Raw genomic sequence first — 13,535 nt, forward strand, 5'->3', positions numbered from 1 at the left:
CTATTCACTAAGGAGACTTTACTTGTTATAGTCATTTCCCCAGCCCATGTTCAAAATTATCTAAAACACACATACATAGGACATACACAAAAGAATGGTCAAGGATGGGAACCAGCTGCCAAGTCATGGTCCCAGCAGCCAGGCCAGCTGACCAGACAGCAACAACCAGATGGCACTGCTGCGACTGAGTCTTTCTGCTACAAGGTGGCAATGGGATGGCATAACATTCTTCCGCCTGACTGCTTCCAATCCTGCTTCTCTCCCCAATGGCGAGCCCGTGCAATTACCCGCACTCCAGGAGGCCTACAGACAAGTCTTTACCCTGCAAACAAAATGCAGCTTGTAGGCCACACCAGCTGCCAAACCACACACATAGTGTTAGGTTTAGAGAGCTATGAAAATCTTTCTAACTCTATAGTATAAGCAATAAAAATATAACTGTACCTGTGGAAAGAAAGCAAGCTTTAAATGACACCGTATAATGCACACAATGATACAACCTCCAACTTAATCAAAATGATAATGACGTATGCCAATCCTGCATTACTTGAAATTGAGCGATTTTTACGTTCTGACAAGTTTACAGAACTAGGATAAATGGCACGAATGATTTCAATATATGCTCATACTTTTGAACCAAATGGTGAAGGTTAAAATTTTTCCTTTCAAGGGCCTCAATCAGCCACAAAGGAAAACAGTAATCACTGTCTTTTCAGCCAGCCCAACCGCATTTGTCAGCCCTTTCTCCGTCAATGCAGCCAGAGCAATCAACCTGCCAAACATTCAGAATGGAAAAACAATCTGAAAATACAGGGTATAATGCACCTGCCAGTGAAAATGGCCATTTCAAGAAAAGCTAGTGATCTCAGTGACCCTGCTGAGGAGGCGGTGGTGCAAAGGGGAAAGAACACGTAAAAGAATTCTTGGTGATCGCCACTCTCTTGCACATTGACACTTCCTTACAAAGCATGCCAATTACAGCTTTTGTGCTACTTAAAAAAAATGAAAGCTTTTTGGGGCAAAATAATCACATAGAGAAACAGAAAGACACTACTCCTTTTTAGATGAATTCTCATACAACGGGTTATTAATCTGAAAACAATATAACTGGTGGCAATTCTATATTGTATTGTTCAAACATTAGCATGAAATTTTGCCATAAGTCATCTGCAGATATAATGTAATAAAATGATTTAATGACATTTAACTTCAAAGTTGACTTTTAGAACAGGACATTTCAATTAAAACTCAGTATGAGAATATATATATATATTTTTTTTTTCTATTTTCTGCTGATACTCTGTTATCCTAATCAATTTTGTTTGCTAGTAGGGTTCACTGAACATAAATCCTAAAATCAAGGATAGAGTTTGAGTCACCCTGGACAGGTCATTCTTGAACACTGTGAATTACAAATTATAGCCTCCTACCTCTTATTCCCGTTTCTTAACTTTCTTGTATTATATGGCTTCCAAGTATCACTGCCAATGACAGGTGTCAAATTCCTGTCATAATGCATATGGGTCAGTACTTTAGTGCTAAGTGACCTCATAATCTACATATTTAACAGTAAAGATCTTGTTTATAAGACAGTCTTCCTCTTAAAATTTAAAATGTAGATGAAGTATGTAAGACAGTGATCTGTATCTGTCTATATACAGCATTTGCTCTATTTGTACATTGAAATTATTTTAGTTGTAGGTGGATGATGAGTATCCATTATTTAAACACTCTCAGTATTTTCTTATAGAATATTTGTACATGGATTAAAAGGTTTTTTTTCAAACTATAAATGGCACTTAAGCCCAAGCTTCCTAACAGTGATTAAGGTAAGGGATATGAAAACAAATGGTATGCTTTCTTAAAAACTGAAACAGTATTTGTTATAAAGTTGACCATAAACAATTATCAACATAAACCAAATATTTGGCATAAATGCCTAATAGCAGATTAAACAATGTTCCTCTGAAGCAAATACACTTCTCTTATTATAAACTGATATGACAGCTACTAAGGAACTATGAACATGGCTAACACCGTACTCTCACAGTTTCAAAGATTTTCTAAGCTAGTCCTGATTACATGTGTTTTTTTTTTTTTTGTTTTTTTTTTTGTTTTGTTTTTTTTTTTTGGACAGGCAGAGTGGACAGTGAGAGAGAGAGACAGAAAGAAGGGTCTTCCTTTGCCGTTGGTTCACCCTCCAATGGCCGCCGCGGCCGGCACACCGCACTGATCCGATGGCAGGAGCCAGGAGCCAGGTGCTTTTCCTGGTCTCCCATGGGGTGCAGGGCCCAAGCACCTGGGCCATCCTCCACTGCACTCCCTGGCCACAGCAGAGAGCTGGCCTGGAAGAGGGGCAACTGGGACAGAATCCGGCGCCCCAACCGGGACTAGAACCCGGTGTGCCGGCGCCGCTTGGCAGAGGATTAGCCTAGTGAGCCGCGGCGCCGGCCCTGATTACATGTTAAGCTACAGATACCTAAAACTAGAAGAGACTAACAGAGCAGGAAGACTGAAAAATGGGATCGCCATGTCTCTTCAGTTTATTGATACATATTCATTACAATATGCTGAGTGGTTAATTCCATGTATTTTTCTGATGGGGATTCTAAAGTTATACATTCAGCAGTAAAGAGTGCAGAAAAGTAGCAGTTTTAAATGACAAATCTCTTGTCAATGAATGCTAAGACTAGGTTTAATGAGCCATTGCATTTTTACTTTGAGTTAACATCAAAATTGTAATGTATCTTGGTAGGATGGGAAAAAATGCTGTTCTGTAAATTAAGCTGTACCTGGATACAAAATCAAATAATGAAATTCCAGTTGTTGGAATACTCTGCTACAATGAAGTAGGTTAATCAAAGTTAAATCTTCTGTGAAATGGGTGGCTTTTGTTAAACTGAAGGAAGGAGTCTTCAGAACAAGTTTTCCCATCTATATTTCACATTACATTTAAAACACATTTATGCTAAGATTAAGTATACTTTGAGTTATTTTACAATATTACAACACATTTAAAAGATATTGGGGCTGGTACTGTGGTGCAGTGGGTTAATGCCCTGGCCTGAAGCACCGGCAACCCACATGGGCACCGGTTCAAGACCCAGCTCCTCCACTTCTGATCCAGCTCTCTGCTATGGCCTGGGAAAGCGGTGGAAGATGGCCCAAGTCCTTGGGCCCCTGCACCCATGTGGGAGTCCCAGAGGAAGCTCCTGGCTCCTGGCTTCAAGTCAGCGCAGCTCTGGCCGTTGCGGCCAGTAGGGGAGTGAGCCATCAAATGGAAGATCTCTCTCTAAATAAATATATTAAAAAAAAAAAATTCTCACCCCATTACCTACTACTTTCTCTCTAGCTCACTCTATTGCAGTCATAAGAACTTTGTTAAAAAAAAAAAAAGATGTGCAAAGTCTTTGAAAATTCTTACTAAAATACGGCTACTTATCAATCACTCACAGGATGTTTAATATGAAATGAAAAACAAATCACATCACTAGTGCACTGTTGTTTAGGAAATATATTTATCATCTATCAATTCATTATGTAGTTTTATTTTCATGGTGTAGGTATCAATGTTTTAAGATAATTCAATATCCAATGAAGAATTCTTAACTTACAAAGTAGCCTGATTATTCATAATACAAAGGAAGTTGAGGCTGTGTTCTATCAATCAGGAAATTTCCTGCCATAAAATATGATTTGAGGGGCCAGTGCTGTGGCACAGCGGGTAAAGCTGTGCCTGCCATGCTGGTGTCCCATATGGACGCTGGTTCAAGACACAGCTGCTCCAGTTCTGATCCAACTCTCTGCTATGGCCTGGGAAAGCAGTGGAGGATAGCCCAAATGCTTGGGCCCCTACACCTGCATAGGAGACCAGGAGGAAGCTCTTGGCTCCTGGCTTCGGATCGGCCCAGTTCCGACTGTTGCAGCCATTTGGGGAATGGACCAGTGGATGGAAGACATCTCTCTCTCTCTCTCGCTCTCTCTCGCTCTGCCTCTCTGTAACTCTGCTTTTCAAATAAATCAATAAATCTTTAAAAAAAACATGATTTGACTTACAGAAACTCAAGTTATGAATTACTTCATGAATACCTATGAGAATATTAAGGGAAAGTGCTTCAAGCATTAACTTCAAAACACTGACTGTATAGGAATTATTTTCCTTATCATTTCCCAAAACATTCTTAATCAGTCCGTTTGTCCATAACTGCATATTCTTATATTTATTCTTTAAAACCAACTGCATATTTAGGAGAATCCTCATTGTGACAGTTTTATGAACATGTCAGTGAAATCCATTTCCATTCCTTTTTTTTTTTTTTTTTTACAGGCAGAGTGGACAGTGAGAGAGAGAGACAGAGAGAAAGGTCTTCCTTTTGCCGTTGGTTCACCCTCCAATGGCCGCCACGGCCGGTGCGCTGCTGATCCGATGGCAGGAGCCAGGTACTTCTCCTGGTCTCCCATGGGGTGCAGGGCCCAAGCACTTGGGCCATCCTCCACTGCACTCCCGGGCCACAGCAGAGGGCTGGCCTGGAAGAGGGGCAACCGGGACAGAATCCGGTGCCCCGACCGGGACTAGAACCCGGTGTGCCGGCACCGCAAGGCAGAGGATTAGCCTAGTGAGCCACGGTGCCGGCCTGAAATCCATTCCTTTTAAGACATTTAGAATGGATGCAAAATCATTTGGAGTTCCTTAAAATGCTTTATCTTTAACAAGGAAAATTATGTAGCTGATTTTTTAATCAGGAAATATTCTGAATACAAATGTGATGCTAAATTGGAGGAAAATAAGAAAAGGATTAATAGTTTAACTGTACCATTCAGTTTACTTTAACATGCATTTTGTCTCTCTAGTCTTTATATAAAATTTGGACCTTTTTTTTAGCACTACTGACATTGTTTATGGATTCTGTTATCTGTGATTCCATCAAATACAAAATTTTCTGAGGCCAGTTTAAGATACGCTGATCAAAAAGTCTTATTCAAGGGTAAGAATGAATGCTTCAATTTTTAATTATATTTATATTCTTATAGGTTTTTTTTTTTTTTTTTTTACTTTGAAAGTTAGAGTTACATTGAGAAAGGGAGAGGGAGAGAGCGAGCGAGCGAGCTAGCGAGAGATCTTCCAATGGCTGGTCCACTCCCCAGACGGCTGCAAAGGCCAATACTGGGTGAAGCCAGAGCCAGGAGCTGCATCCAGGCCTCCTGTGTGGGTGACAGGGGCCCAGGGACTTGGGCCATCTTCCACTGCTTTTCCAAGCCATCAGCAGGGAGCTGGATTGGAAGTGGAGTAGCTGGAACGCACAGTGCCCATATGAGATGCCGGCATCAAAGGCACCACGTTTACCTGCTATACCACAATGCCAGTACCTCTTACAGATTCTTGCAGGGTTAAAATTTATTAAATTTTCTTTTTTTTTTTTAATTTTTATTTACTTATTTGACAGGCAGAGTCACAGACAGTGAGAGAGAGAGACACAGAGAGAAAGGTCTTCCTTCCGTTGATTAACTCCCCAAGTAGCCGCAATGACTGGAACTGTGCCGATCCAAAGTCAGGAGCCAGGTGCCTTCTCCAGGTCTCCCATGAGGGTGCAGGGGCCCAAGAACTTGGGCCATCCTCCACTGTTTTCCCACACCACAGCAGAGAGGTGGACTGGAAGAGGAGCAACTGGCACTAGCACCGGTACCCATATGGGATGCCGGCGTTGCAGAGGATTAACCTAGTACACCACGGCGCCGGCACCTAATTTATTAAATTTTCTTCCAAAATTGTCAATCCATTTCAGACACAGGCAATACTGTATTAACCAGAAAGCCCACAAAGGTAGTTTAATTGGGAAGTGTAGATTCCAGATGATCATGCGATAAAAGATGAAAAGCTTTTATATATAATTTTCCACACATTATAAATGCTAATCATCCTCTTCCGATCCAGCTCTCTGCTGTGGCCTGGGATAGCAGTAGAAGATGGCCCAAGTCCTTGGACCCCTGCACCCATGTGGGAGACCTGGAAGAAGCTCTTGGCTCCTGGCTTCAGATCGGCGCAGCTCCAGCCATTGCGGCCAATTGGGGAGTAAACCATCAGATGGAAGACCTCTCTCTCTGCCTCTCCTCTCTGTGTGTAATTCTGACTTTCAAATAAAAATAAATAAATCTTTAAAAAAAATAAATGCTAATCAACAGGTACCAAGGAAAAATTTCTGGTGACCAAGCCAACACTAATTAACACCCCCCTCATAGATAATAAAGTGGAGTAGAATAAGGAAAATGGCACTGCTTGGAAACCATGCAGGGGTCTGGTTGTAGCTCCTGAACTTAGGCTTATCAATCAACTTCCCCGGACCTCAGTTTTCTCAGATGTAAATAAGCTGATTAAATAATCTTCTTCCTTTAAAAAAAGAAAAGGAAAACCCACACCAAAGAGGTGGAGAAAAATAATGCCATTTTCAAGAGTTAAAAATTTTAAGAGGTACTGGAATAAAAGTAACTTTTCCAGGAATACATCTCTGGGCACCAGCTCTTGCCAGAAGCTGTTTACCTACTGTGAAGGAAATTGACTGAGGTCACATGGTCCTAGTCAATTTCATTCACGGTAGGTGCTTTAAGACAGCAAAGCACTTCAGTTCACAAACAGTACTACCAACTTAGAGAGTAAATGTGAAAGCAAGCAGATAGCTAGAATAGAGAAAAGAAAAAGTGGAATAAAACTGCCTTTTAAAAGCATAGGTTTAGCCGGTTTTTTGTTTTGTTTTGTTTTTTAAGACAATTATTTTATATTTATTTGAAGGGCAAAGCAACAGAAAGGAAGTGAGCTAAGAGATCTTCCATCCATTGGTTCACTCCCCAAATGGCTCTAACAGCCAGGAGCCAGGAACTCTATCCTGGTCTCCTTCATGTGTGGCAGGGGCCCCAAAACTTGGCACACAGTCATCTTCCTTTCCAGTCACATTAACAGGAAGCTGGATCAGAAGTGCAATAGCCAGGACTGAAACCGGCACTTCTGATATGGGATGTGGGTGTAGCAAGCAGCATCTTAAGCGATTATGCTGCAAAGCAAGTCCTAGCCATTTTTTTAATGGAAAAAAAGCCTAAGATCAATTTTTATCCTTAATTCAGTAACTCATATTACTTCTGCATTCATTTTACTGCCTAAGTTTAATTTACTCTGTTACACTCCAATTGTGGTTTCTCCAGTTTTTTTGATGTGTTTTCTGTTACACAATTCTTAAATGAGAACCAACCAGACTGACTTAAGAACTATGACATTAAAACAATGGGTTTGAAGTGCTTTCATTACAAGAATCTTAAAGATTTTTCTTTCCCTCTTCCAAAAACTTCCACAAATTGAGAAAATAAATTGTAGAGCCCCAGATGTGAAAATAATTGCAATGATCTAGAAAGGAAATTATTTCATTTCTATAAGTAGTTCCAAAAGTCAAAGATGGCCCCACAGTATCAGGATACAATTTTCGTTGTCCTTTGACTTATATATGTCAACCTGTAACTACCAGGACCACGAAACCAAAGAAAATATAATCTAGCACCTTCTTATTTAGCATATAATCAATATACTTGTAGACTCAGACTACTTGCTAGACTACAAGTGAACATACCAAGGCCTTTAAAAAATTAACATCAAAGTCCAGACTACCAGGAAAATATAGAAGATAGTGGTGCTGACGTAGACAAACCAAGTAGACACTGGGCTCCGGTCATCAACCTTATGGCTTTCCCTTTCTGTCAGTGAGGAGAAGAAAAATCCCGTGATGATGTCCGCGACATACTGTGCAGGTGTAGACGTGCTCTTTTGTGCTCTCTGTACCCTTCTGTATGCTGTGAACAAACTGAACCTACCGACATCTGCTAAATACATTCTCTCAGTGTTTCTAACCATTTCCAAACTTCATGTTTAAACTGGTGACCAAGAGTGCCCACTCCGTATTGGGTATATCGTGAGACAATTTATCCATAATCCTCTCACCAAAGGCCTGAAAGCTAACTCTACACATGAAGAGGCGGAACCTGACGTGCCTTATCCAGGGTCACCTAGCTGGTAGCTCTGATGCTACACCAAGCCCCTCTGGTTCCTTCTCAGGTGTGTTTTTCTCTCCTGCTTCCACAGAAGCAGCAACTTTCATGCCTTTGTGGTAGGAACCCAGAACAAATAAGTAGTTCAGTTTGGATTACAGTTCTGCCCAAAGAGGTGCAGATGTGTAAATGAAATACTGCATTCCCTCCTCTTAACCTGTGTTTCATTTTTAAAAATGCAGATCATAGCACATTAAATTTATTGCTTTAGAGCCACAGATTGAAAAACACTTCAAAAAAGAATAGCATGATTTGGTTAGCTTATCGACTGGTGTATCTACATGAGGAAAATACTTTTAGTGATAGTCTCATAATAATGAATAGCTAAAAAGAATATATTTAACAGATGCTGGTAGGTTCAGTTTTGTTCACAGCATACAGAAGGATACAGAGAACATTAAAGAGCAGGTCTACATGTATGCAGTATATCAAGGACATCATCATGGAATTCAAGTCAGCAATAAAGGTAATCTATAATGGTTTCATTTCTGAACCTGAGTAAATAATGATTAAAATGTTACAACTGGGGTCCAGAGCCGTGGCTCACTTGGTTAATCCTCTGCCTGCAGCGCCAGATTCCCATATTGGCACCAGGTTCTAGTCCCAGTTGCTCTTCTTCCAGACCAGCTCTCTGCTGTGGCCCACGAAGGCAGTGGAGGATGGCCCAAGTGCTTGGGCCCCTGCACCCACATGGGAGAACAGAAGGAAGCACATGGCTCCCGGCTTCGGATCAGCATAACTCTGGCCGTAACGGCCATCTGGGGAGTGAACCAACAGAAGGAAGACCTTTTTCTCTTTCTCTCACTGTCTGTCAAATAAATATATAAAAAAATTAAAAAAAAAATGTTACAATTAAAACCAAGAACTGGGGCTGGTGCTGTGTCTTAGTGGGTGAAGTCGCCACCTGCAGTGTTAGCATCCTATATGGTCGCTGGTTCGAGTCCCAGCTGCTCCAATTCCAATCCAGCTCTCTGCTGTGGCCTTGAAAGCAGTGAAAGATGGCCCAGGTCCTTGGGCCCCTGCACCCACATGGGAGACCGGGAGGAGGCTCCTGGATCTTGGTTTCAGATTGGCACAGCTCCAGCTGTTGCGGCCAATTGGGGAGTGAACCAGTGGATGGAAGACCTCTTTCTCTCTGCCTCTCCTTCCCTCTCTGTGTAACTCTGATTTTCAAATAAATAAATCTTAAAAAAAAAAAAAAGAACTGAGGCTAATTATCTTTTCATCCAATTTCATCAAATTATACTGTAGCATTAATACTTGAGAATAATCTGTTTTCCCAGTAGTTCCAGAGTAAAAGCATGAAAATAAACGTCCTAAGTAGACAAAATCATTCTCTTGAGTAGGGAAAAGCACTTACTTTCTTCACCAAATATTTACTGAGTACTTACTAAGACTAGGCCTTAAAGCTATGAAAACCAGTCCTGATGTGCATACAAAATTTGGCAAAGATGTATGATAATGCTAAAAACCTTACTTTGATCAATTTTAAGCCAAAAAAACTCCACAGTTTACCTTTCACTTTTGGCTTAGCAGCTTATCTAACAAATCATGATTTTTTTTTTAAGATTTACTTTATTTATTTGAAAGAGAGTTACAGAGAGAGGTAGAGAGAGAGAGAGAGAGAGAGAGAGAGAAAGAGAGAGAGAGAGACAGAGGTCCTCCATCCCCTGGCTCACTCCCCAATGGCTGGAGCTGAGCTGATCCAAAAGGCAGGAGCCAGGAGCTTCCTCCCATTCTCCCACGTGGTTGTAGGGACCTAAGGACCCAGAACATTCTCTGCTGCTTTCCCAGGCACATCAGCAGGGAGCTAGATCGGAAGTGGAGCAGCCAGGACTGGAACCCGCATCCATATGGGATTCAGGTGCTGTAGGCTGGGGCTTTAACCCACTCTGACACAGCACCAGCCCCCAAATCATGATCTTTTTAACAATTACTCGCAAATAAAAATGGAAAACCAATTTTTCTGAAAATGTGTCTTATATCAGCTATCCACATTCAAATTAGCTCAAAGGTAATATATTACATGCTCACATTTAAAATTTTTAGGCATCTCAAAAAATAGGCAATTAAAAATGCAAATTTCTTTTTTTTTTTTTTTTTTTGACAGGCAGAGTTAGTGAGAGAGAGAGAGAGACAGAGAGAGAAAGGTCTTCCTTCTGTTGGTTCATCCCCAAATGGCTGCTACAGCTGGCACGCTGCGCCGATCCGAAGCCAGGAGCCAGGTGCTTCTTCCTGGTCTCCCATGCGGGTGCAGGGCCCAAGCACTTGGGCCATCCTCCACTGCCTTCGTGGGCCACAGCAGAGAGCTGGACTGAAAGAGGAACAACCGGAACAGAATCTAGGGTGCCGGCACTGCAGGTGGAGGATTAGCCTAGTGAGCCTTGGTGCCGGCCAAAAATGCAAATTTCTAACAGTACATGTGTAAGTACATATACACATACATACGTAGGGTTTTTGAAAAAAATACATTGATTGCAAAAAAAAAAAAAAAAACATTAACAATGGGTAATGCAAAGCTGTATCAAACATTTACTCTTTTTGGCCTGTCTGTACTTTCTGAATTCTCTATGACATATTACTTTAACAATTAGAAAAAATTATGCTAAAAAAATTAAAGTCATCACTGAAGCTGAATATAGGTATATCACAATAGGCATTACCTAAAATACCTTCATTTCAAGCAAATCACATTTCGTGAGTATGATGTTAAGACTGAAAATACAATTTCCAAATTATTTGATGAGGAAAAAGCCCCATTTATTTTTTAAAATGAATCATTGTGCCCTCATTCTGGCTATTTTGCTCACCTTCTAAGTAAACATATGTAATATTGCAGCTCCAAAAGACAGACATGAATACTACTCACCAAATTAATGTATTACTTAATATTTTCTGGAAATTACATGTATAAGTCAATTTTTTCCCCTTCTTTCTTTTTTCTCTTAAAAGTTGCTTAAGCTTCGAGTTTACCATCCATGGTTTTTTTCCATCAGGATAAAGAATTTTACAATGACAAAAATCTTACCAACAAACCAAAGGTATAGCCAAAGTGAAAAAAAAATCCATAGAAATGAACATTTACAAAAGCAAATAAAAAATAACTTGGACTAAAGTATTATCCTGATTTCCTAAAAATTTTCAAAGCATTTTTGTATCTGGTATCAACTCCTTTTGGTAACAAATGAAAGGAAAAGTTTAAGTATTTATTTCATTTCCATCCTTAGAGGGCAGGAAAAGGAGAGTTGTGCAAGTCATGATCCGCTATTCAATCAAAAGGTTATAAATATTTATAATCCTAATTTTCTTTTGAGGTATAAGCAAATATGAAACTTGAAAGACTGTCTTTTGTATTAGCTAGGAATTTCACTGCCCCCACCTTTTGCTTATCCATCTTTTCTTGAGTTTCTGCAGTGAACATTATTTTTGTTTCTTCAATAGTAATTTAATTGAAATTTTAAAAATAAATCATTTGATAATAAAGTTTTCATGATGGGTTTTCTATAATTAAGTAGAAATAAATTTTCTTAGACAAGTAGGAAAAAAATGTTCCTTATGCACAGACTATTACAAGCCAAATTTACTATGGGCCTACAATACCTTAACTACAATTCCGAAAGTGTCAACATTTCTAAAACCCAAAACTCATTTGATGGTAAACCCTGACATGACCAGAGATAAAGCTATTTATAATCATTACTTCACTTGTGTTCATATTTTTTGCTGCAAAAATCTGCATGTCCATGATGTTGAACAATTAACATATGGCACATACTTTATTATTTTTCTCATACATAAATGGCTTCAGGAATAGAAAACTAACAGGAATCTCATGTAAACATATTTTATGTATGATATAAACTCATTAGCCTTGTTGAGAAAGATCAGAACTATCATATTACTTTATGCTTTAACATTGCTGTATTTTAAAAATCCATCCTCAGCCTAAATGGTAAGAATCAAAGAACTCTATATTCAATAAAATGTCTGTGCATACCTACCGGAATCATACACAGATTAAAGGCCACTATGTAATCAACAGCATCTATACATCATAAAGCGGGAAGTTTGAGAATTAGATCTAGATTTGTTCATTATTATGAAAAACTACAACAGCTCTTGAGAACACAGTATACTCTCCAGAAAATAATTTACATTACTTTATTTACTCTGGGAACACCTTCTTATTTGGGGAAGAATTATACTCAATGACAGGAATAGAACATTCTTAAGCTGCTCTACTTCTAAAAGGAATGCGTAACAATAACAAAATGAAGACTGAAAGTCTTTGTATCAGCAAAATTAAACAGCATACACATAGCTTATACTGTTAACTTCTAAAGGAAGAACATTAAAACTAAAAAAAGGGCTCAAATACAGAAATTATGACATTATTTTAATGTTTTCCCTAAGAAAATATGCCAAAAAAACAAAAAATTGAGAGAGACAAAGAGAGAAGAAATTATCCATTCATTTAACATAGAGGCTTAGCGACAATCATCATGGAGTGATACTCACCTTCTTTGGGCTGAGCCATCACTGGAGTCTGAGTTTCCTTTGTATATGTGACAATTTCTCGAGGAGGAAAGTCAACTTGTGTAATTTTGGCCATTCCAAGTTTAATAGGTCCTCGTCTAAATTAAATACAAATGTTTTTAAATATAACAAATGAAACATTTTAACTACATCAAACCATGTTATTTCTTAAAAATTAAACATTCATGTGCAGCCAATATTATAATTTAGATCTGTTTTATTCAGATATTTTAGATAAATAATGAATTTGATTTATTTTAAAGCAAGAGTTAAAAGGTAGAAAAAAACAAGATATTTCTGAATCATCCAGGGTGTTTATTTTTCACTTTAAAAAGACAAATAAATAGTTTCATAGAGTAAATGCATGGGCAATAACAGAGTGAGAAGACAGAAATTTTATAATGGATTGCTAAATGAGGCTGGTGATAAGAACTGTTTTTAGCAAAAATATGACCCTGGACTTTTCAAGATTTGTTTATATGGATCTCATTCAGATCACATTTAGTTCCCTTCACCTTGACAGATCTTTTGAATATCATATAACCACTAAAGTCACTTCTGTTTCAGTTATATGGAGGGACTATATTTATATACATATATATATATATATTTTTTTTTTTAAATAGAAGAAAACAGTCATGGCTGAGGAAACTGGACCAAAATAATAATACCTCTTATTGGCCAGATATTTTTACTCGGCATTGTATTAGCTGTTTAAATTATAAACTAAAGTATGCTTCCAAACTTCCAAAGATCTGTTATGAAACTGTCTTAAGAGGATATCTAAGAAGACATTATTACAACTTCTAGTATATCAAATAAGATATCTGAAATATATAATTGATAATACAGTAATTTTTAAAATAAACATTCTTTTCAATTATTTAGTAACTAAATCCAAATCCTGTACAAAA

General features: G+C 38.7%; 1 protein-coding gene across 17 annotated transcripts in view; it reads right to left on the minus strand.

Annotated features, from left to right (window-relative positions):
* DYNC1I2 (dynein cytoplasmic 1 intermediate chain 2) overlaps positions 1-13,535 on the minus strand; it is a 68,978-nt gene that overhangs the window by 18,446 nt on the left and 36,997 nt on the right. For all 17 annotated transcript variants that reach the window (XM_070070701.2, XM_070070700.2, XM_089328166.1 and 14 more), the window contains one exon: positions 12,604-12,719. In XM_070070701.2, the coding sequence (XP_069926802.1) occupies positions 12,604-12,719 (116 nt within the window). The remainder of the gene's footprint in view (positions 1-12,603; positions 12,720-13,535) is intronic.

This window comes from Oryctolagus cuniculus, chromosome 3, assembly GCF_051225735.1.
Source record: "Oryctolagus cuniculus isolate XC-2025 breed Fujian yellow rabbit chromosome 3, ASM5122573v1, whole genome shotgun sequence".
Classification (NCBI taxonomy): Eukaryota; Metazoa; Chordata; class Mammalia; order Lagomorpha; family Leporidae; genus Oryctolagus; species Oryctolagus cuniculus.